At 36.5% G+C, this 25,370-nt stretch overlaps 2 protein-coding genes across 12 annotated transcripts; both read left to right on the forward strand.

The window, feature by feature from the left end:
• Positions 1-291: 291 nt before the first annotated feature.
• On the forward strand, positions 292-11,879 carry LOC145593609 (uncharacterized). 11 transcript variants are annotated; one of them, XR_014102780.1, is made up of 7 exons: positions 3,235-6,048; positions 6,477-6,594; positions 7,456-7,626; positions 8,807-8,938; positions 10,267-10,332; positions 10,461-10,675; positions 11,646-11,879. XR_014102780.1 is itself a non-coding variant. In XM_081649891.1 (6 exons), exons 1-4 carry the CDS (start codon positions 5,982-5,984, stop codon positions 10,347-10,349), a joined length of 411 nt encoding a protein of 136 aa, XP_081506017.1. In that variant the 5' UTR covers positions 3,198-5,981; the 3' UTR covers positions 10,350-10,364; positions 10,499-10,675; positions 11,646-11,879. The 11 variants fall into 11 exon arrangements, 3 of the variants coding, with proteins under 3 accessions (XP_081506017.1, XP_081506018.1, XP_081506016.1); XR_014102779.1 differs by having other exon boundaries at positions 3,238-6,048; positions 10,499-10,675; XR_014102778.1 differs by lacking the exon at positions 3,235-6,048 and adding an exon at positions 292-399 and having other exon boundaries at positions 10,267-10,675.
• A 10,135-nt stretch (positions 11,880-22,014) lies between these two features.
• Positions 22,015-23,879, forward strand: LOC145595400 (uncharacterized). The gene is made up of 2 exons (XM_081651808.1): positions 22,015-22,517; positions 23,414-23,879. The coding sequence occupies exon 1, from the start codon at positions 22,062-22,064 to the stop codon at positions 22,506-22,508; it is 447 nt and encodes a 148-aa protein (XP_081507934.1). The 5' UTR covers positions 22,015-22,061; the 3' UTR covers positions 22,509-22,517; positions 23,414-23,879.
• Positions 23,880-25,370: the final 1,491 nt, after the last annotated feature.

Genomic DNA, 25,370 nt, shown 5'->3' on the forward strand with positions numbered 1-25,370 from the left:
AAATGGTTACTCTTTCTAATGTGAATTTGAATTTTTCTTTATCTTTTCAATGCTCTGTAAGCCTTTTGTTGTTTCTTTATGCGGTATTTGTTATAGTTGTTTATATAATCTGGTGGCAAGCATGGTCTATGTATTATAAGGCTTGCACTTGCATATTTTTTTTAAAATGTGTTTCTGGAACGTGTTTTTTGTTGTAATTATCTTCTACAATCCCGAGCTTTGCTATCTATAAATTATTGCTTACCAAGTACTCTCATCAAATGCAGATTTCTGGCGGAAATCATGGCTGGGCCATTAATTCAATCAACTAACATCCCTGCTTCATTTGCGTTAAATGGCCAATTTCAAAGATCTGGTAAGGGTAAGAAGGCTGTGAAGATGATGGCTAGCCTTCAAGCTGTAAGGAACCGGGTTTGTGCGAATGTAATTAATTAATTTAACACAATTAAGGCAAAAGCTTGAGTATGATTGATTAATTTTGTCATAAGGATTACAGCACTAGGATAGATAACAGCTTAAGGCTATCACTCTCAAAAGGTAGCTTGAGGCTACTACTCTCCAATTTGTTCTCACAATTTTCTGGATAAGTTGGCTACACTACAATTCTTACAATTTATACTCAAGCACTACAATTTGCCCTAAACTAATTAAGGTTGACTTCTACAAATTGGGATTCACAGTCACTTTGTCATAGTTGCTAAAGTGGTGTCTCCTCCTTTTCAAGCTTGTCTCTTTCCCGAATTGGCTTGCTTGACAAATGCTACTGCTTCCCCTGTTCTTCCAAATTAGTCTCCCCTGCCTCTTGGTTACCGTTGAAATTGAATTGCTCTTGAGCTTGCTTCCCTTGTTGCACGTGATTCTTCTTGGCCCTACGGTGGTAAACTCTTATGGGCTGGCCCAATTGTTGGTCCATTACAATACCCGGCGCCTCGAGATTCACCTTGTCCTCAAGGTGGAAGGACGGAAAACGCTGCATGATTGAGAAACTATCCTCCCACGTTGCTTCAAATGGTGGAAATCCACGCCATTTAATCAGAACTTCCGGTGGAGTGTTTGCCCCAATTGCTGTCCCGCGAACATCAAGTACCTCCCCGGGCTCCACAATTAACTCCATCTCCGCCGTCAGTTGGGCCAGAATTGTAGGATTCACCGGAGTTACCCCCACCGCACGTTTGAGTTGTGATATGTGGAACACGGGGTGGATCTTGCAAGTCGGAGGAAGGTTCAAACGGTAAGCCACCTTCCCTACCTTCTCTAGCACACGAAAAGGCCCATAAAATCGAGCACCAAGCTTCTCATTTGGCCGCCTTGCCAAGGACTTCTGTCGATATGGCTGCAGTTTCAAAAATACCTCCTCCCCAATTGCAAATTGCTCATCGCGACGCTGTTTATCAGCATATTCCTTCATAATTTGCTGAGCCTTCAACAAATTAACCTGTAACTCATCAAGCATCGCATCCCTCTCCTTCAAACTCTCCTCCAAGTCATTCACAGGGGTCTGTCAATTACCAATTCTCCACAGCTTGGGAGGGTCACGGCCGTAAACCACCTTGAAGGGTGTGAGCTTGGTTGCGGAATGAGGAGAAGTATTATAGGCGTATTCCGCCCAATGCAACTAATTAGCCCACTTTTTCGGTTGATCGGAGATAAAACACCGCAAATAGGACTCTAACCCCTTGTTGACGATCTCGGTCTGGCCGTCGGATTGCGGGTGGTAGGCGGTGCTCCGTTTCAAGTGGGTCCCCTGTAGACGGAAAAGCTCACGCCAGAAAATACTCATGAACACCCTATCTCGGTCGGAGACGATCGAGGAAGGAAACCCGTGCAACCTCACCACCTCCCTCACAAAGTAATCCGCCACCTTCAAGGCGTTGAACGGGTGTTTTAGCCCAATAAAGTGACTATATTTCGAAAGACGATCCACCACCACAAGAACAGAATCGATTCCCTTAGACAACGGTAGCCCCGCCACAAAATCCATGGAGATATCCTCCCATACGGCCGCCGGAATGGGGAGTGGTTGCAATAGCCCCATCGGAATCTGCTGACTTGCCTTGTTTCTCTGACAGATGACACACCTTCGAACATACTCGCTCACGGCCCGTCGCATTCCGACCCAGAACCAGTCGGCGGCAAGGCGGAGGTAAGTCTTGACCTCTCCGTCATGGCCGCCGGTTGAGGTGTCGTGATATTCATGGAGCAGCTTCTGAGTGAAAGGAGATGTTTTTGGAATCACAACTCTCCCTTTAAACATTACTCTCTGACCTTCTAAGTGAAAGCCTACTGGGCTCTCTTCTCCCTTCTCAAGGCCCAATCTGATTTGGGCTAGCCAACCATCAGCCTCATTTTCTTTCTCTAGCTCTTCCCAATTCACAGCAGGAACATGAATTAGCGCACTCAATTGCACCTTAGGTTGATCTCTTCGTGACAATGCATCCGCCACACGCGCGATTGGAAGCCCCCGGTCGATATTGCACTTCGAAATCAAACCCAACAAGCTTTCGCATCCACTTTTGATACTCTCCACTCACCTCTCTTTGTTGAGTTATATATCGTAGGCTTTGTTGATCGGTCCTTACTATGAAATGCCTCCCAAGTAAATAATGTTTCCACCTCAATATTGCTAAACATATTGCCATGAGCTCCTTCTCATAAATCGATTTCTCCCAAGCTCGAACCCCCAACAACTTACTAAAGTACGCTATTGGCCTACCTTCTTGCATCATGACCGCACCCACACCAAACCCGGAGGCATCGGTCTCCACTATGAACTCTTTAGTAAAGTCGGGCATAGTGAGTACCGGGGCCTTGACCATAGCCATCTTGAGTTCCTCCAAAGCCTTAGTAACTTCCATAGACCAACCGAAACTATCCTTCTTGAGTTGGGAGGTTAATGGGCCCGCAATTTGTGCATACTTAGCCACAAATTTGCGGTAATAACCCGTCAAACCGAGAAAGCCCCGCAATTCTCTCAAGTTCTTGGGCCTTTCCCACTTCACAATTGCCTCCACTTTCTCATCATCCATGGCCACCCCATGGGCCAAAATTATATGCCCAAGATAGGCTACCTTGGCTTGCCCAAAATCACATTTCTTCAAGTTAGCATACAAACTATTCTCGGCCAACTTCTCAAGCACCAATCTCACATGCTCCACATGCTCTTCCTTACTCCTAATATATATCAAAATGTCATCAAAAAATACCAAGACAAACTTCCTCAAAAATGGCCTAAACACATCGTTCATCAACGATTGGAAAGTAGCCGGGGCATTAGTTAGCCCGAATGGCATCACAAGAGACTCGTAGTGCCCCTCATAGGTTCGAAAAGCGGCTTTGTGAGTGTCTTCGGGTCTCACCCGAATTTGATGATATCCGGACTTCAAGTCCAACTTAGAGAACACCACCGCTCCATGGAGCTCATCGATCACCGGAATTGGATATTTATCCGGAACCGTCTCTTTGTTCAAGGCACGATAATCCACACAAAATCTCCAAGAACCGTCTTTCTTTTTCACAAGTAAGACCGGGCTACTAAAGGGGCTAGTAGAGGGTCTAATAATGCCGGCATCAAGCATTTCTTGGATGAGCTTTTCAATTTCATCCTTTTGAACTTGGGGATATCGATATGGGCGTACACTAACCGGGTTACTACCCGTTTTTAGTGTAATTGCGTGTTCATGATCACGGTTGGGAGGCAAACCCTTGGGCATATTGAACACCCCTTCGAAACCACCAATCGTTCCCTTTAAAAATTCCGGAATCCCACTCCCTTCCTTCGGTTCCCTTGCTACCTCCACCCGAGTTACTTCTACAAGCAAACCCCTTTTATCATGGCAAAGGTTGCGGATCATGGCCTTTAATGACACTTGAGTTTTATCGAGAGAAGCATCTCCTACCAAAGTAATCGGCCTCCCCTCCACCTCAAAACTCATAACATGAGTTTTCTAATTCGTAGTCACCGTTCCAAGTTTCTCAAGCCATTATACACCAAGAATGACATCCACGTTGCCTAGGCCTAATGGTAAGAAATCTTCTACCAACACCACGCCTCCCCCTAGTTTGATCTCCACTCCTCTACACACGCCACTACCCCTCACGGTTTCCCCATTACCCAAGGCTACCTCAAATCCTCCTCCACCATCTCGCGGCACACCTATCTCCTCCACCATTCGGAGTGACAAGAAATTATGTGTCGCTCCGGGGTCAATCATAATTATCACCTCTCGGCCTTGCACCTCTCCTCTCAACTTCATGGTCTTGGGATTTGTAAGTCCCACCACCGAACATAGAGATGCACGCACCTCCTCCTCGTCCTCCTCTTCTTCGGTTTCATCTTCCACCTCCGGTCCCTCAGCCACCATCAACACACTCAATTCCTTTCTCTTACATCGATGCCCTACTCCCCAACGCTCGTCGCAACGAAAGCACAACCCTTTTGCTCGACGCTCTTGTAGTTCAGCTTCTGTCAATCTGCGTGGCTCATTGATGGATTTTGTCCCTTGACTATAGATGGGCTTGTTGAAACTTACTGACCCTTGTGATTCATTTGCTCTAGGCCATGTTCTACTTGGGCCAGTGTTAGTGGGCAGCCCATAAGTAGAGATGAGCCCCCCATTGCTGCTGGACCCGCTCGAGCTTGGGCCACCCAAACTTGACCCGCTTCGCCATGGACCTACACTAGCCTTACCCTTGTTAACCCGATTCCTGGCTTCAATTTTTCCGGCCAGATCCATGGCCCGATCCAAGGTGTTCGGGTCCAAGAGTCGGATCTCCGCCTTTATCTCTTCATTCAACCCATTAATAAACTGTCCCCGCATAATTTCTTCTGGGATATCATCCAAGGGAAAAGCCGCCTCGATGAACCTCCTCCTATACTCTTCCATGATTTTGACTGTTCTCTCCCACCAATTGATGCAGCGGTGGTGAAGGTGGTCGTGGGGGTCGGTTTATCCCCGCCGTCTCCAAGACCGCTCTGACCTCATCCCTGAACTTCTCTTGCTCCTTCACCGCCAGATTAGTCTGCATCTCTTAATCCTTTCGAAAACGGTCAATCCTACCCTCCAGTCGAATTCGGTCATCCTCCTGTCTCTTCCTCTCATTCTCGAAGAGGGTGGCGAAACTGTCGGTAATGGCCTTTTGAGTGTCAGCCATGGCCTTACCCACGGCTTCCGCCACGGCGCGCCCAATGGACTCTTCTTGCTCTTGAAATTTGTCCTCTATCGACTTCAACCGTGATTCAACCGCATCCAACCTCTCGTCCGCCGCGTCAGCACGTTGACTCAGCGACGGTCCGCCCGCCATGACCGTCCTGCTCTGATACCAAGTTGTAAGGAACCGGGTTTGTGCGAATGTAATTAATTAATTTAACACAATTAAGGCAAAAGCTTGAGTATGATTGATTAATTTTGTCAAAAGGATTACAGCACTAGGATAGATAACAGCTTAAGGCTATCACTCTCAAAAGGTAGCTTGAGGCTACTACTCTCCAATTTGTTCTCACAATTTTCTGGATAAGTTGGCTACACTACAATTCTTACAATTTATACTCAAGCACTACAATTTGCCCTAAACTAATTAAGGTTGACTTCTACAATTTGGGATTCACAGTCACTTTGTCATAGTTGCTAAAGTGGTGTCTCCTCCTTTTCAAGCTTGTCTCTTTCCCGAATTGGCTTGCTTGACAAATGCTACTGCTTCCCCTGTTCTTCCAAATTAGTCTCCCCTGCCTCTTGGTTACCGTTGAAATTGAATTGCTCTTGAGCTTTCTTCCCTTGTTGCACGTGATTCTTCTTGGCCCTACGGTGGTAAACTCTTATGGGCTGGCCCAATTGTTGATCCATTACACAAGCCCCCGGATATAGAGTGCGAAGTTTCTCAGGGTTGCGTGGAGGAAATGCTTTGGATACTAACAAGGAGAGAGAAACCTAGAGAGAAAACTTCAGTAAGTCAAGACTCAAGACCACCGATCATCCCTTTCGACGATGGGGCTTCGACTCTTCTCGGCGTCTGAGGTTGCGAAGATGACTTTCCGATCGTCACATTCATCAGGTTCGATCTCGTTTCTCTCTCCTGATTTAGTTTCAAAATTTTGGGTTTGATTGGTTGATTGTCGTGGATTTACATATATGTTCCTGTTGTTTTCAATATGTTCAATGTGTATTCGAATTTTTTGGGTTGAATCTTTGTGGGTGTATTTGTGCGAAATCGCTTCGTTTTTATTGGGGTTTATTTGATCGGTTTATTTTCGATTTTTTGGCTTTATTTGTTCGATTGGTTACCGATTATTTTGGGGTTTATTTGATTGATTTGCTTTTGATTTGTTGTCTTTATTTGTTCGATTGATTTTCGAGTATTTTGGGGTTTATTTGATCGATTTGTTCTTGGTTTTTGGTTTTCGTTTCTTGGGTTGAATTTGAGTGAGTTATTGTTCTTTTGGGTTGAATTGTCTGATTTGTAGTTAAATTGTTGATCTCTAGGTACAATTCTCTCTCTCCTTTCTCTTCTGAGCTTTCTCCAACCCTCCACTGAAACTCCTGGACTTTCATCTCCATTGAAAAAGCTTGAGAGGTTATTTGATGATTCTCTGATCTCCAGGTTTGATTCTCTCTTCTTTCACTGTCGTGTTCTAATTGTTTGAATGTTCAGCTCTTTGATTAAATTTTTCCTTTTATTTGAATGTTAATTGATTTAGCTTCCTTTCCTGCGAAAAATTTGGAGTACGTTGTGTGTTTTCCTAATAAAATGTGGGAAAGGTTTACATTTTATTTGTTTTTAGTATAAATATGTCAAGTAATCGCAGAAATTAAATAGATTTTTGTGGTTAATATTCAAATTGTGGTGATAAATTTGTGTTCTGTGTAACAAATTGTTTGGATTATGGCTTACACATGTAATTTTAATGATGCATTGATTTGGGATGTGTAATATGCAATTGATATGAAATGGAGGAGCTGATTTGGTTTTAGTGTTTTCGGATGCTTAATTATAGGCTATATGATCTGAGTATTTGGTTTTGGTTTTAATGGATGATTGATTGGTACTTTTGAGGCTACTAAAGTTGTTGTACCGGAGTCGGTTTTGAAAAAGCAGAAGAGGGAGGAAGAACGGTAATTGGCGTGAATTTCCCCTTCTATGCTGAAGGTCTGTAATGATGCGAGTTACCACTCCATTATTTTTCTTGATAGAATATCGAGTATTTTATGCTTGATAAATGCAGTATCTTTGATAGTGTTGGTGACTTTGATGTGTAGTCTGTGTATTCATATTCTTTGTGTTCTTTTGACAAAGCTCAATGCCTAGACTTTGATCTGTTCTTCATTAATTACAGTGTGTAATTTGTTTCTCATTCTGTTTTCCTGTATAGTATGTCAAGCAAGGTACAAATTAGGTAAATAATTTTAATAATAATAAAACCCATTGTTGTTATCCATCTCTAATTGATGAAAGATTTACTAGGTTTCTGAAGCAATGATTTATGCATCAGGCAATGCTTGACGCGGTGCGCTTCATGGTCATCATCTTCACAATTTGATGTTCTGCGAATTGTACTGGGCCTTATTAAGAGCAAGTTCCAAGCCTCTCACCAATGCCATCGCCAGGTCTTGTTATTTGTGGCGTTTGCTCTTGGTGTGTGGTTATTTAATTAAGTTTCTGATTAGCCTTGTCATAGTCTCATACTTGTCAATTGTTCATTCCAAACTCCAACCATTTCAAGTCAAGCTTATAAAAGAGAAACAAATTTAGCTAAAGCTTCATTGCCTTTTAATAATAGCAATTAACAAACTGTAATTTCTCATTTATATTCTACATTTTTTATCTTCATTTACCTCTTATTCTTACTTCTTTTACTACAATTTCTTCGAATTTTCTCAATTTTCTTGGGTTCTTTCATTTAATTGTTTTCGTATTTTCTTTACTAATTATTTCATATTCTTAGTAATTTTGTCAATTTTGTTTATGTCATTTGATGAATATGATGATCTTACATAAAATGGGTACTTAGATTTGTTACTTATTACTTTGTAAGTTAAAAAAGCTACTCACAAATAAGGAATGATAAAAAGATAAAGGCTACATTTAATCGTTTGTTGTTAAATTATGGGCAATTTTAATTTTTGTAAAAGATTGATAGAATTTTCTTAACATTTTTGAAAATGGCAACTTCGAGGAACAAAACATGTTTTTCTTACTAGGAAATTTTGACTTTTACCACAAATAAAATCAAAAAATTGTTTTTTACCACCAAAACTTCTAAAACTTTTATTTTACCACCAAAAAAAATTCTAAAAATTGTTTTTTACCACCAAACGTCAAGAAAACCGTTAAATCTAACGGTTTAAAAAAAATTTCTTCGAATTTCGTGCGCAAAAGATGTTTTTCATAGGTTTAGGGGGGCACTTTGGCCCTTTGGGTCCAATTTGAGGTCAGAATTGACAAAAAATGATTGGAAATGCCTCGTTTTGCGTGTTCGCAAATCGAGGTTTTTTTAAACACGCAAAACGAGGCATTTTCGAACATTTTTTGTTAATTCTGACCTCAAATTGGTCCCATAGAACCAAAGTGCCCCCCTAAACACTTAAAGAGCATGTGTTTGACACGAAAAACAAAGAATTAAAAAAATTCCGTTAGGTTTTTGACGGCATGTGGTAAAAAACAACTTTTAATTTTTTATTTGGTGGTAAAATAAAAGTTTTAGAAGTTTTGGTGGTAAAAAACATTTTTTTTATTTTTTTGGTGGTAAAAGTCAAAAAATCCTTCTTACTATTTTGATAAAAAATCTGAAGTACACAATCTGAACCAATTTCAGCATTTAAACTCTAAAAATGACAAAACCAACAACGTTAGATCAGCTGCCAGAAGATGTAGATGACTTGATTGACCTCAACTTGCTGTTCTCAACCCCATTCATTGTTGAAGAAACCTTGCAGACAAAAAAGCTGTGAGTCTATAATGCTTGATTGCATAATGTATTATTGCTCTCAGTTTTTGGGATTATTTATCATATAATTTCTTTTCTTTAGTATCTAAACCTTTCACAATTTAGTGAGTTGCTATTCACTTTTAGTTCTTGACTGTGTGTGTGTGTGTGTCTGTGCTCGTGCCTGCGTGGCTGCATGTACTGATATTTGTGTTGTGCTGAACTGCTGATCCTATATGGAATATGTATTTCCCATCCATTTTCATTCACAGAAATTTTAGTGCAATATACTAAATTAGCCATGAGTACACGTAGTTAACACTACCTACATTTGTAGATTGATCTTGCTTGTATTATGCTTTTTTCTAATTTTGTTTTGACCTTGAGTTTAGATAAGTTCAAAGTATTAACTCATAAGCTATGCTAAATTCTGATGAGAGCTTCCTACTGCTTATTCCAACATCTCAATTTGAAACAAAATCCATTATAAAATTAGATCGAACTACAAAAATTCCGTGAACAAGGAAGCCACAGAAGCTGCCAGAAATGGAAAGAGAAATGCCACATCCTAAGCCCATAATCATTACGATTGATTCACCTTCACCTCCAATTGCACCTCCAATCTGATGATGTAGTATTAATAAGTGTGCAGGTTTTAGTAGTATCGCTATATAGGTTCCTCGATTGACTGATAAATGCTTAACCCTTTGTTTCTTGTAATTTTGCTATTTTTGTTTTGAATTTGTTATGGTGGATTGAATTGATTCTCTGCTGATGCTGTCTTTAGTATTACTGGACTCTTGGAAAGCAAGGGTTCCTCTTGGTTATCTCTTACTCCTTAAATTTGCTTTGGGTTTTGTATTATAATGCTTATTTTTCTATCAATTGTGTGCATTTTTGTATTAGTTGTTGATTTCTGGACATTTAGCTAGGTGTAAATTACAAAATAAACTTGATCATATTCTACATTCAAAGAATAAACCAAAAATTGGGGCAAACAAACAATCTAAATCAAAATAAGGCTTGTCTATGGGTAGTATCAGTTTATAATAATGAAAATGAAGAAGATGTGAAAGGAAGAGCTAACACATGGTAATATCAGTTTATATTTTACGAAAATCAACAGAATTTGAATTGCAACTGCTCTATAACTGTCAAGGTTTTCTTTGAGTTTTGATCAGATGAAAAGCTGCTATTAGTGGGTAGATACTGGGAAAACACTAACCACCTTTATCATTTTCCATGATTACCTTTTGTTGCCATTGGTCATTACTTTCTGAAGCTTTGTTAAATTAATTTATAATCTGTTTTCTCGGAGAATGAAGATAATGTGCTTGCTTGTTAATCAGTTGGCCGGGGGACGGTGGGTAAAGAGCGCTTCGACAATTACAAGCTGAAGAAGATGAAGAGGAAAGGTTTCAAGCAGACTTGAAGAAAGCTTTACACAGTTCTTTTCATTTATCATTTCTTAATTTGCTTTGATGCTATTTTAAAATTGATTTGTTGACATAGTTTTTTGCTGGTTTTGATTTATTGTTCACAGAAATAATGAAATAATGATTTAAAGTGCGATGAATGCAGCGATGGAGACAATATTGATGAGAAGAAGAGGAGTTGCAGTTGAGAAGGATGGCAATCCAGCCAAAAGCTAAGATGAATTTTGGCTGCCTTACCGGAAAATGTTCGTTGATATGGGTCTTTGGTTATGATTTTGACATCTGATAATTGCCAAAATAGCAAGATTTTCTTCTTTGCATGGTTAGCTCTTTGCCTGATTTCTTTTTTTCGGTTGCATATTTTCTTCAGTTATTCAATTATTGAATGTGCATCTTCTAATAAATTATATGAAATATATATTGACTAATTATTAGTCAAATTAAATTATGATGATACTGAAATTTTTGCCCCTGGTGATGCTGATTCTGTTTCATACTTAGGAAGTCAAAAATATATGAGTTGTTGCTATTATATGTATATAGATGAATTTTGGAGCTTGGACTTGGATTGATTTTTGGAATGTCTGGTTTATTAGTGCTAGCAATTTCCTGGATCATAGTGTTAAGCTATTATTAATCAAGAATTGAGTAGAGTCAAGTGATTGGATGCCCCGGTTTCCATCAGCTCATTACCTAGGTCATCCAAGGTTCAAGGCTCCTGTCCCCTTCTCCCTGGACATTATTTCTTAGTAGCCACCTTTTTTTTATTTTTTTTTAGGAGGAAAAGTAGTAGCCACCTTCTACAGGCCACCTTGAGAGGGTAATTGTGCACCTGATCTGGAAAAACAGTATAAGGCTATCAAATACTGCATAGTTTGTTCACTTGTGCTGGTTTTATTTCATATGATCGATTTGTCTCAGAAAAACCTACGTTTGTACTCAGCAGCTTAATTATTAGGTTTTATATATGCTCAAGCTTTGTTATGACATACATTGCCATTTCTTCTAGAAATTGTCTATTTGCCAAACCAATTAGGTAACTAATAAGGATAGAAATAGTTGCCTTAGTGACAATTAGTACACCTTATTCTTTTATTGATTGTCGGGCAGCAAAATTGCAGAGTGGTTTGTATCTTAAAGAGGTAATACTAAAATAATATAGCTTATTGGTAGATGGTGTCCTGATTAGCCGATTATTGAGTAATGACTGAAATGTATGGTATTTTTGTTTTATTTTTTTATTACTGGAATGCAATTTTTGATGAAGTGTATGGTATGCTACATTTTTACAGGTAAGGAAACATTGCTGCAGAGATGTCGAGAGCTGGAAAACGTCCAAGATAAAAGCAATAGATAGTGCTAATCTAGAACAAATTTGTAAGATCGATGTCTTCTATTTAAACTCCCTTGCCAGATTATCAAGAATATCATAATGAGTCATTAAAGAACTCATAATTGTACCTCAAAAAATATTGTTGATCTTACATTAGTGTCACAGTTTCTTAATTTAGATGTTTTACTAACTACTTGAGGGTGTTATATGTAGAGTTATCTAACCATAGAATACATCTCTATTTTAAATAAATAATAACTAGGAGGGTTTTAAAAATATTGCTCTTTTTTTTCTGTAACAAAAATGGATGATTTTTTTTAAAAACTTCTGAGAAATAATTAGGGGGTCAAAAAATATTGTTGATCTTACATTAGTGTCACAGTTTCTTAATTTAGATGTTTTACCAACTACTTGAGGGTGTTATATGTAGACTTATCTAACCATAAAATACATCTCTATTTTAAATAAATAATAACTAGGAGGGTTTTAAAAATATTGCTCTTTTTTTTTCTGTAACAAAAATGGATGATTTTTTTGAAAACTTCTGAGAAATAATTAGGGGTTTTTTAAGCTTTGGATGATCTAATGTGATGGTGTGTTCTATGTATTCCCCATTACTAATTTTCCCTCAATTTACGTGTTCGAAAATCATTTTGATTACATGTTGAATAAGTTATTCGGTATAGATTTTGGGAATCATATTGGCCATCAAGAGTTTACTTCTTAGTCAAAATTGACATAAATTTAACAAAAAATAAACTTTAGCTAAATCACATGCATATAGTCCCCATAGACCAACACAAGTCCTTCCGGCGCATTTTGTCCTCACTCGTGCGCACCCCAAGAAAACTCTCAAGACTACTCCCAGCCAAGCACGCTTAACTATGGAGTATTATTAGAATATGGGCTTCCTAAAAGGAAGATACATCTTGTTGATATGAATAGTATATCAAACTCCTTTAAAGCAATCATGAGGGGTATTACAACTATTATATGTCCATATGTCTAACTGAGCAACTTTGTTTAAGTCAAAAACAACTAGACTTTCTAAATATATTTTCAAGATTATATATGTTTATGTTTTTTTGAGTTAAAATAAGAGTATTTTTTGAGTTAATAACACCCACAATTCCTTCTATAGTTAATAAGGTCCACATTTCTTTTTTGAGATAAAAAGCAGTTTTTATATATAAAACATATGCATGTTTACATGATTTAATACATTGCATGTAATTGTAGGGGTTTATAGGTACTACGCAGCGGAAATAAACATGAATCATATTCATACAGTACCTAATCCAAAGATCTAATGCATAACACATAAAGAACAAATAATTGTACCTTTGAAGCGTGATTCCACGTGCGATCGAGCAAGAACAAAGGGAGATAAAGAACCCCAAGCGTGATTCCTCTACTTGGTCCACGGGCACAAGTTAAGACATCCATTAATGCTAGTTAGTCGTGATTGAACGCTTCAATCAACCTTCAACGTAGAAGAGAGACACGAGCTAACCACAAACCACCACGACGAACACCACGAGCCACCATGAGAGGCGCCGCACGTACGGACGTGAAGGGGAGAGAAGAGGGCCGTGAGTGAGGAGAATGTTTAGGGTTTTGGGATTGGTTGCCTTGATGTCAAAATTCACTGAGTGTGAATTATGACTGCTTACTGCAAACCCTAGGCATGGATCTTATTTATAGATCTCATCTCTAAATAGGAGCCCATGTCAAAAGTCCAAAACCTAATTCCAATCCAACTATGCTAGCCCAATCCAATTCATGATTAGTTAATTGCTCATGAGGCCCATTAATGGGCCTCTAACTTGCTTAACCCAATACCCTTGTTGTGTGACCTCATAGGATCCATTCTATAAGGCTTTGGGCTATTTAACTAACCCAAAGATCAATTATCATATCTAGCACCAGATATTGACGACCTTATAGAATGAACTTATTATCTCCATAATAGTGATCCTTGATATATCTAGTAATTGCACTTATCGAAGACATAACTCCTTCAATCTCCCACTTGTCTGAGACAAGTGCGCAATATTCAAATTCCTTAAGTCAATGTGTGTCGATTTGATAATATGATTGCATCTTATGTCGTGATCATATTAATCTACAAATCCTTTTCTTGAAATATGAGTTAGAATTACAAAACAAATGGTTACAATGTAATCCATTTGAGCACGGCCATGCATTTTCTGAATTCTCCCTCTTCAAGGGCCAAGACACATTCCTAATTAAATAGGTAGACTCAATCCAATCTTATGGCAACCAAAGCTCCCACTCAACTCATGAAGTAACCGGGAAACATCCTTTATAATCTCCAGTTATGGCCAGACGTTTGAATGTACCACAGTTAAAACAATCATTGAATGAGATCAATGTTCCACTCATGTCAAAGGAATCCACTAATATATCCGGAAGCTCTATACTTGAACTTCAAAGTAGGTCTATAGTTCGATCATGCATCATTCATGCATATCCATGTGATTGACCGAGCATCACTACGCTCCTATAGCCCATGAAACTGCGCTATCCAATCAATCTTAACATGCTAGTCCATTATTGGAAATCATTTATGTCCAGTTTTAATGATTCCGAACTAGGAACTTAAATAATATATGAATTTAGTTCACCTGTGGGGTTTCATTCAAAAGGTCATCAACCTAGTGAGCCCATCAATTCATAATTATTTTGGACATTTTATTTAATCTTGATACCACGATTAAATAAGATTGAAACTTTGTTTCAATTGATAAACATAATTCTGCAAGCTAATGTATCTAATTTTGTAATATGCTTTCTCAAAACATACACAACTAAAATTACATAACTTGCTTCAATCCAAGAACCTTAGTATGACTCTCATACCTTGGTCATGGAAGGGGTTTAGTAAGTAGAGTTCATGAGACATTCTCATAAACATGAATTTTGCAATTTCTAAATTTTTATAATCATTTTCATCTCCATACACTAAGAATTTTCCTTCGCCCTTTCGCAAGGAACTTTGGAGTTTCTAATTTGTATTCCAACGTTACATTGGATTTCGATTAAAATCTACCATCACTTGTTCTAAGAACACATGAATCAAATAGACAAGTATAGTCCATGACATGCATGATGCATCCTTCGCAAATTGCATAAGGATCATCACTCAAAATCTTAATTTCATCAACCTTTCTCAAAGTATTGAATCATTAAGCAATGTGCCATGTTACATGGGATTGAAACTCCTTTCAATATAATGTTGAACCCTATAAGAATCTTATCAATATAAGCTTCTTAACCAAAACTCAAACATTCTTCGAGACCTATCTATATAGATCTTGAATCCCAAATGTACTCATCTTCTTCTTCAAGATTTTCATACAAAATGCATTACCCACCACTTGACTCTTCAAGTAATGAATAATTTCTCTTTATATTAGACCAAGAAGACTTCATAGCTCCCACTAAACATCTTGTACATACAAGACCTTTTCTTCATTTAACGAGAACATCAAACGATTTGATTAACTCACAAAATTAAGAACATTAACTCCCTGATGCTAATTTCAATCCATTATGGATCTTTTATGCATCCCTAGGATTATTGGATCTCCAAACTTTTGATTGTATCATATACAAATCTTATTTCATGAACAATTTCAAGAGAGTGTTTTGAAATCCATCTACCAAATCTTATAAGGTAGAAATCACTAAAGTATCTTTAATAGATCTTTGCAACATGACTAATGTAAAGGTTTCATCGTAGTCATAGTCATACTAAGAATCTCTTGAACCCCTTAACAAGTCTTTGCTTTAGTTAGAAAACATTTTTCTTTCTTGTCTGTTTTGCTTATGTTGGGTTTCACCCAATTTAGGCAAATTACTCAAGTGTCATACACTTGCTTACAGATTTAGAATCTATTTCAGATTTCATGGTTTTAAACCACTTGGAGTCATAACTTGTCAAATCATCTTTATTACTTGCATAATCATCATGTTCCAAAATAAATATTTTAGAACTCTTAGTCAATATGAAATCATATTTCTCTGACTAAGTTTTACATATGCTAGTCATCCTTGTGGGTTTTACGCAACAATTGAAACTCATACAACAACTTTGTTTAGCTTTCAATGAGAAACGACAATATATAGAGGATTTGTACTTGGAATGTACTACCTTCAACACATGGCTATTAATCCCATTACACTTAATGAGACCACGCGTTGTCATTCGTGACATGAGGTGAATCATGCTCATATTGTTGCTTTTATTCGATTACTCCTCGAATTTCTTCAAGATTTTCGAATTCACTTTTCTTGAACTCTTTCAAGGCTCTCGAACTTTTCAAGATTCTTATACTCCCACTTGCCTTTTGAGGAGGCATATTTAGCATAGGGTGAACCAATCATGGTTTGAACCACGTTTGTTTGTTGCTTTTCTCAAACTCTTTTGAGATTTACACTACTCCCACTTGACCTTTTGGAACAATTTTCATAAGGGCACCTACTTGAGCAACAAACATTTTGTGCTAAGTATGGTTGTGTAGTAGTACCCCGTGCTCTATATAGGAATCGAACGTGCATCAAACGGTTTAATACATGTTTTATTCCTTGCTTTGTAGAAAAGACTTAATAAGAACTTTTCTTATATATCCATATCACATATAAAGCCTTTGCTACATTTTGATTTGACCTTTTCTTCATTTAGTTTTGTAGCTTATCTTAAAAGTATATCCCTTGAACAATGGTTGGAAGATAGGTAATGTACATCCATTATCAAAATATATCTCATATAGATTGATGAATTCCTTCGTAAACACTTCACAAGGTTTTTCGGAGTTTGTTGTCAAACATTTTCACAACTCTTGGATGTTTATCAAGGTATTGGCTTAAATTCTCATTATTACGATCATATCGCAATACTTTGAATGTGTTGCCAAGTACATGTCTCGACTTAAATTTTCACAATTACAATCATATTGTAATGTAATCATTATCTTGTCAAGTTGATACTGAACTTCATACTGAAAATTTTTGAACTTTTCAAAGTTTCACTCTTATGCTTCAACTAAGCACAAGTAATGATCGTATCACAAATGAAGTTTCGTTGTCCGTCTCTAGCCTTTGAACCTTTGGTTTTCTTACATCAATATGTATTCGACCTCGAGTTCACATCATCATTTCTCTAAATGGTGACCTAGTCATAATTTCAAATTAGAATGATAATTACATATATCAATAGATTCATAATCCAATGATATTGAAAGTCCATCCCTTTGGATCTTCCGCATGCAATTTTCATTTTCATTTGAATTAATTGACATATTAGAGACAATTTATATATATAGAAATTGTTTAATTATTTCTATCATATAGAATTTTAAACCTATTTAGCAATTCAAAACACATTATGACTCAAAGAAGCATAGAATAACATTTATTCCACGTTTTTTTGAATCTTCGATGCTTAGTCATTACTAACATTGAATGGTGTTTTGATAATGGCAAGAATGAATAACATTTATTTAATTCTAGCCAATTATTAGTGGTGAAAAACTGGTTCTACTTGTAAAGTTGCAACTTTTGCTTCCAAACTTGTAGATTCTACTTGTGAAGTAGCAACATTTGCTTCTAAACTTGTAGATTTATTTCTCCTTTAGCCATAACTTCTTCCTTTAGTTCAATCACATTGTGCAATGAGTGATCTAAACAAGACATCATATGTCCAAGAAGTAGCAATATGCTAAATCAATTTCTATGATATAATTCTTAAATTGGAACATTTCCATTCTTTTACCTTCCAACTATATGAGGTAGTATCTAATCAATTGGAATTGGTCCATTTAATTTGAAACACTTGTTGTTCATAACAACTTTTAGCATGTAAGTAGTTCTAGGTTTGAGAAGTAGCAACTTGTTTGCAATTCTTGGCCTATAACTTCTTAATGCAATCCTCATATATTCCTAAACCTTTCCCTTTGAGCCACTTAGAACATTTCTCTTAGGTTCAAATGATACCTTGCTCAACTACTTTAAGCATTTTTCATGATTTTGCTAAGTCTATTCTACCATTATTTATATTTGAGTTTAATCAAGTATTAAACTCTATATAAAGTAGATGAAGAATACTGTCATTTGATCAACTTTTGATCATAGAGATTTCCAATCACTTTCTTATTTTCAATCATATTGAAGATAAGAGATTTTATTGGATTTCTTTATTTGTCTTTAAGAGTGTTTGTACCTCCCATCTCATTATATCCCTTGAAACATTTTTCAAAATGAAGATGTGTTGGTATTTAACTCAAACATTTTGAATAAAACCAACCTTAGACATGTGACATGGATTTCTAAAACTTGTCTTTTAGAAATCTTAGCAAAATTGGAATATATGTTTGTGGATTATCTTTTAAACTTTTGAGAACGTTTCTCAACTTTATTTTCAATCGAAGAGATTATATATAATAATAAAATTAGAACGACATGTTACTTATAAGTAAACGCAAAATTCAATTATGTTTATTAAAATTTAAAGTACCATAAGAGAATTAAATTGGTAACTTTAAAACACTCTATTCAATTTAAGTGATCTCAACTTGAATTAAGTGATTCCAAGATCCTTTATTCGTGCAATAATTAACCAGAGTGAGGCTCTGCAATCAACCATTACATTTTCAAGGTGAGTAAACTCTTTACTGATTACAACTCTTGTAATTCTTGGTTGAATAATTAACCATCGCATGTTTAATTATTACTCTTAGCTTCAAGGTTCTAAACGGTTTAGGTAACCTTGTTGAATATAACCAATTAAAAGTGTAGATATGCGGTCCTACCCCCACTTCCCTAAGATATATTATGATGCTCTGCTGAGGCCGACCCATCACAAACGATCAAGGTTTTCGTCGGGTATTTAATTGGAAAAGTTGCATCAATATTACTGGGATCTAGATTTATTATGTTGTGATTAAATAGTGAACTCTAGCGCATCATCACAAAACATCAATAAAATCTAATATGCATAAAATACTGAATGCATAAATAAGACATAGCATGGCCCCTAATCCTAAGAAAACTAATAAAGTAAATGCTCCCACTTGAATCATCATGGATCGCATCCACCTTGCTCCTTTGGGCCTTCACTTCATGGGCTTCTTGGATTAACTGCAACCTGTAATTCTACTCTATTCTATCTACTACTTAAATAAAATAAAATAAAATTACAAAATACTTCATCGGTACGTGGACCGTACTAAGATTACAAAAATACATCACGATGCGCAGATCGTATTTAGCAATCTACCGGGCCATACTAGTCATTATATAGCAATAAACAACATCATATATTATAAAATTGCCACATAATAAATCACTCATCATGCTTTCCTAAACTACAACATCGAATGTTCACAATTAAGGAAACATGGCATCTAAATATCTCATATTTTAATTAATGTAATTAGACAATATCATATATTATTCATGATCATCAATAAAATATCATATATTCTAAATTAGTCATGAGATAGGATCAAATCTTATTTTAATCTTAAAAGATAAATCATATTTATCCTCAAAGATTATCCTAACAAAGTTAGGAAATTCTATCCTAATTACTAGCCAATCACAATATTTTAAATCAATTATATCCAAAAATAATTATGGGATAATCACATTATTTAAATCAATTATTATCCTTTTGGAATATGCTCAGAATATCCTAACAAATCTTATCCAAAATTAACCACTTTAATTTAGGATAATTACCAATTTAACAACTTAAATATGGATAATATCAAATATAACAACTTTTGAATATTTGATTTTATCCTTAAATAAAAGATTTATCCAAATAAAACAAATTTTATCTTTTCAAATAAAAGATCATATTTTCAAAAAATTTAAACTTATCCAAAATAAAACTGATTTTATCTCAAAATAATTCATAATTATCTTGAAATAAATTTTCAAAAAACAGATTTTTTTTTGAAAAACGTGCGCCAGCCACCGTGGTGTGGCTAGCCGAAGCCAGCCACGGTGGCCGCACACCTTGCGGTGTACGCTGTACAGCAGCGACGCAAGGGCAGCAGCAGCACACGCAACACTTGCGCGGCACTGCTGTCGCTGCTGCTGCTGTCCGAGCACCCTGCCCAGCCCCGCCCTCCCTCCTGGACCACCTGGTGCGGCAGTCGCCGTGGCAGTGCCACCCAGCCGCGGCTGCCGTACCTTAAATCCTTCCTTTTTTTTGATTCAATTTTAATCAACAACTTTTGTTAAATAAAATTCATGTGGTCCATGATAAATTAAAACATAACTTTTATGCTAATTCATGCAATTTAAAATTAAATTCACAATCTAATTTTAAAATCTAGGGTTCTTCATGAAAACAATCCCCAATTTAATTTAACTTTTAAATCAAATCATTGATCATGCAATTAACAATTTATACATTAAATCAACTAGATTAAATTTATGAATCATTAAACAAACGAAATCAAACAAAATCAAGCACAAAATCAGATTTTAGGGCTAATTAGGTTCGAAATTTTCGAAAAATTAGGGTTAGCGTTCGAAAAAATTCGAATAAACTAGGGCAAAATTCGGATCTCTTCATGGCTATTTTGAGCATTATTAAATCACATTTAATCAATTCCAAGAGTTAAATCACATTTAATATAATAATTGACCCATAATTAAATATTCTCCCTCCTAATTGAATTAAAATTGTGGATTATCAAAGAATTATTGGCAATATGCGTAAATGCAATAGGCTAACTGATACCACTGTAGAGGTTTATATGTACTACGCAGCAGAAATAAACATGAATCATATTCATACAGTACCTAATCCAAAGATCTAATGCATAACACATAAAGAACAAATAATTGTACCTTTGAAGCGTGATTCCACGTGCGATCGAGCAAGAACAAAGGGAGATAAAGAACCCCAAGCGTGATTCCTCTACTTGGTCCACGGGCACAAGTTAAGACATCCACTAATGCTAGTTAGTCGTGATTGAACGCTTCAATCAACCTTCAACGTAGAAGAGAGACACGAGCTAACCACAAACCACCACGACGAACACCACGAGCCACCATGAGAGGCGCCGCACGTACGGACGTGAAGGGGAGAGAAGAGGGCCGTGAGTGAGGAGAATGTTTAGGGTTTTGGGATTGGTTGCCTTGATGTCAAAATTCACTGAGTGTGAATTATGACTGCTTACTGCAAACCCTAGGCATGGATCTTATTTATAGATCTCATCTCTAAATAGGAGCCCATGTCAAAAGTCCAAAACCTAATTCCAATCCAACTATGCTAGCCCAATCCAATTCATGATTAGTTAATTGCTCATGAGGCCCATTAATGGGCCTCTAACTTGCTTAACCCAATACCCTTGTTGTGTGACCTCATAGGATCCATTCTATAAGGCTTTGGGCTATTTAACTAACCCAAAGATCAATTATCATATCTAGCACCAGATATTGACGACCTTATAGAATGAACTTATTATCTCCATAATAGTGATCCTTGATATATCTAGTAATTGCACTTATCGAAGACATAACTCCTTCAGTAATAACAAAATAGGCCATATTATATCTCCTACTAAGGCCTTGTTCTCATTTTCAGTTCAATTCAGCTCTAATAAATTCAGTTCAATTCAGTTCAGCTCCTAATTTCATTCTCTCATAAAATATTCATTTTAGTTCTGTTCAATTCAGTTCAGCTCTACTACGTTCAGTTCAGTTCATCTCAGTCAATGAGAACAGACCCTTAGTACACTTTTTCAAAAATGTAACTTTCTTTTTTGCACTAAATTTAATTATTTGGCCACTTGTACTCATAAGTCATAACCCAATAGCCAATAGTCCATTGACCTAACATATTCATAATCTTTATTTATGACCAACAATACAATAAACACAATCCATGTTCAACAAACAAAGACTCCAACTCCAACTAATATTAATAAAGAGGATCCTAACTAATAACATTTTGATACATTTAACTTTAAATCTATATACACTAAGCATACTTGACCCATTTAAAACAGTGTAAGTAATTTAAGTCGGAGCCCAAACACAACCACGAATATCAGAAAAACAAACACGGCCGCGAATTGTACTTATCTTGCCGTCGGAGTGGCACGCGCAACGAGCGTGCTCCAACGACTAGTAATATTAAGTAAAAATAATTTATTTACTAAATACATGATAATTTTACCTAAATGCAGAATAAATTATTTTTTAAAAAAAAAGATTATATTTCAATTTTGTCTAAGTTTTGACTTAATCCTTTACACTTTTTGTAAATAATTAAAATTAAATCTTGTACCTTTCTTGGTAATTTGGTATAGAGAGAAAGCGCAAGAGTCCGATGGAGAAGAAAACAACAAGGATGGCGGATGGAGACTGGAAGTCGGCGGCCGTAAGGAAAACAATGAGGGAAGTTGAATTCTCAAATTGGGTTGATGAATTCATGGCCAAGGAACGTGCTACTTCCAGCATCGATTATTCCAAGCCTGCTAAGCTCACTCGCCCTTTTGTGGTCCGTAATGTCATCGACGATGATCTCAACTTAATATTACCACCATTTGAGCCCAAGAATCAGGAGAAGGAGAAGGAGAAGGAGAAAGAGAAGAAGGAGCCTGATTACAGCAAGGATGAATTGAACAACAAGATAAATGATGCTTTATTGAAGAGGAAGATGCTTGCTCAAGATGAAAAGCAATTGTTGTCTCAGTTGAAGCGTGTTCGTGCTCGTGCTGCTGAAATCGATAACGAGTATCGTCACTATCAGGAGAAGCTCGCTATGATCAATTAATCTCGCCAGGTTCAAAACCCTAACTTTTAATAACTCAAAATTTTAAAACAGTTATCTTAATTAGGGTTAGGGCTTCGAATTTAGTTTTGATTTTAGATTGAATGTGTTTCATAGATTTGGTTGAACCCAATTGGTATACTAATTGATTGAATTATGTTATTATTATGCTTTGAATTCAAACCCTACTCTGTATGGCTTGGATGAATTAGTCATTTTTTTTCAATAAAATGAGTGGAATTGTTGTTATTTAGGATGGAATTAGTCATTTGAATTGAAACCCTACTCTTCCTATGTATGTTGCATGGTAAGGCATATAATGGAAAGCATCCCAAGTTTTATGGCATTATCTAGCTCAATCTATTGTCTTGGTGGAGACTAAGCTATTGTTTGCTGCTATGAGTTGCTAACAATATGATCTGATCTGTAATTCCCATCTTAAGTTGCTAATTAAGCTCTAAACTTCTCTTATTTGCATTGTTGTTTGTTTTCACTCCTGATTCAATGAGCCATGCTTTTGTTTAGGAGTCAAAGCTCATGGCATTATGGGGAAATTCATAGGAACATGAGAGGTAGTTTCGTATTTTCAAGGAAAAAGGGGTATTATGGGAAATTATGCTCTAAAAATTACAAAAATGTCACCAGTTTTGCTTAAACAAATATCTGAATATAATTGGACATTTCCCCTAAAGCTTGTCACAAGTTATAACCGGAATTGGCAAATTCTTGAATATAAAAATCTTGAGAATCAAATGAACGAATTAATTATGGCTATAGTATGTGAGTCTATCATTGCCATCTTTGTGCTTTGTTTATGATTGGTATATGGAATTGTTGTATGCTTTAGTATTTTGGATTTTTTAGTTTTTCGCATGATTTGACATTAATCATCTAATGTTCTGAAACAGGTAAAGAATCCCATTGTACATCACAAATTGAAAATGAAGCCAAGACGAAGATCAACTTTGAAAGGAAGATGATTGCTGTGATATCTGGGTTCTGCAAGCATGTCTTATATCAAACTAATACTAAAATTAGTTCATTAGATTATTAATCAATAGAGGGCTAGCTACGTAGCTTATGAAGTTTATATCTCCCCTGTAATGATGAAGGATTTAGTAAAACAGTATAATATGAAATGTAGTACTCTATATCTATCTGGGACCCTTTAAAAAGCAAGAACTTGAAATTTATTGTAGCTTGTCTACAGTGTAAATACATTCTTTTCCTTCTCTTTCCTGGTTTTGCTCTCTTCCATTGGTTTCGTAAAATCATGGAATTGGAACATTATATTGAATGTCGGAGTAATCTGTATTGTATGTTGAAACTTTGAGATTATCCATGATTTCAATGTGCCCACTTCGTTTGCTCTGCTGTCTACTCTTCATTTCTCTTTTTGCTTTTCTCTCTATTTGAATTAGCAACCTTTTGCAATTGAGCCTGTGGTATTTGGTATAGTATGATTCTGCTTGCACTTGTTGATGATTATATTAGCTGTAAGGCCCTTCCCATATTAATGCTACTATTTTTGGTTGTCTGAGGCTCTCTTTCCACAACTCCACGAGACAGATACTATTGAATATTGATTTGTCTGTCTTTCAGTAGTACTGAACAAAATCGCGCTACCTATCCTTCATGTGACTGCAGTTGCATCCCTCTCAAATTTTGTGCAAAAACCAACTGTAAAGGTGATAAAGTCCCTCTTATAATACTAGAACATTACTCCAAACTTAGCGGTCGCCTTCTTGTTACTTCACAAAATCACAATAAGAGGTCACAATTTACCTAGAGTGGCTTTTGGTACTATATTCAACTCTCTTGATAGTAAATGTGGAGAACTACTTCATATACAAGTATTACTTAAAAAGAGATGTGTCCTGTGTAATCTGAAGTTGTAGACTTGTAGTTAGGTCTGTAATGATTGTATGTGATATGTTAGAGTAGTGTCAATTAAATTTTTTTCTCTTATTAATGAGTACACCTGGTATGTCTTAGCAAGAAGAAGTTCTCGCATGGATGAGAAATTTTCTTATTATGTTGGGATCTAGACTATATTACCATATATTGATCTTTCCATATGATCATGCTAGGTGACCAATTGGCAATTGCTAAGGAAACAGGGCGTCGACTGGGAATGGGTACCAATATGTATCCTTCTGCAGCACTGCTAGGACAGGAGAAGGATGAGTCTCTTTAGCTTTACCTGTTGATGAGCTGATTGAGAAAGCAGATGGTTTTTCTGGTGTTTTTCCCGGTATGTTCATCTTTGCTGCACCCTCATGCAGGATTGAGTTTCCATCCAGACTAGACAGAGTAATGTATATGAAATGTACTTCTACAAGTACTTGGAGCTAGATCTTTTATCGGTACTTTTTTTTTTTTAATTAAAATGGTTTCCTGAGTGAACTGAGTGAATTGATATCAGAAGTGAATAAAACTTGTGCTTATTAATGTTCTCATGTATGATAGCAGCCTGTAACCTAAATGAAGACTTGAATTTTGGTACTTGGGCTGATTGTTTTAGGCAAGAAATAAAGTGCTTAAAGCCTTGAACATCATTATAGAAAATAAACAAGATGAAGTCATTGTACTATGTAGGATAATTTATTACCTATACAGGTGTTGCTCTGCTTCTGTATTGCTGTTACCACATTTATTTTTTCTCCTTATAGATGATACACTGATGACTGATACCTATCTCTTCCTGCAGAGCATAAATATGAAGCACTTTTGCTGGAGACTATGCACTAATACTCTTCGTGTTCGTAGCTTGCTGAACTTTCGACATATGACAGAAGAAACCTGCTGCCCGTGGTGTAATGTGGAGGTTGAGACAGTCGCTCATGTCTTTGTGGAGTGCGAAAG

Source organism: Chenopodium album, chromosome 19 (genome assembly GCF_948465745.1).
Source record: "Chenopodium album chromosome 19, dcCheAlbu1.1, whole genome shotgun sequence".
In the NCBI taxonomy this organism is placed as follows: Eukaryota; Viridiplantae; Streptophyta; class Magnoliopsida; order Caryophyllales; family Amaranthaceae; genus Chenopodium; species Chenopodium album.

Coding starts and splice junctions, on each gene's coding strand:
- LOC145593609 (XM_081649890.1), top strand. CDS start 5,982: ATGGGGCTTCGACTCTTCTCGGCGTCTGAGGTTGCGAAGATGACTTTC. Junction 6,595..7,483: donor GATGATTCTCTGATCTCCAG/GTTTGATTCTCT, acceptor TTTATGCATCAG/GCAATGCTTGACGCGGTGCG. Junction 7,627..10,266: donor ATTTGTGGCGTTTGCTCTTG/GTGTGTGGTTAT, acceptor CTTGTTAATCAG/TTGGCCGGGGGACGGTGGGT.
- LOC145595400 (XM_081651808.1), top strand. CDS start 22,062: ATGGAGAAGAAAACAACAAGGATGGCGGATGGAGACTGGAAGTCGGCG.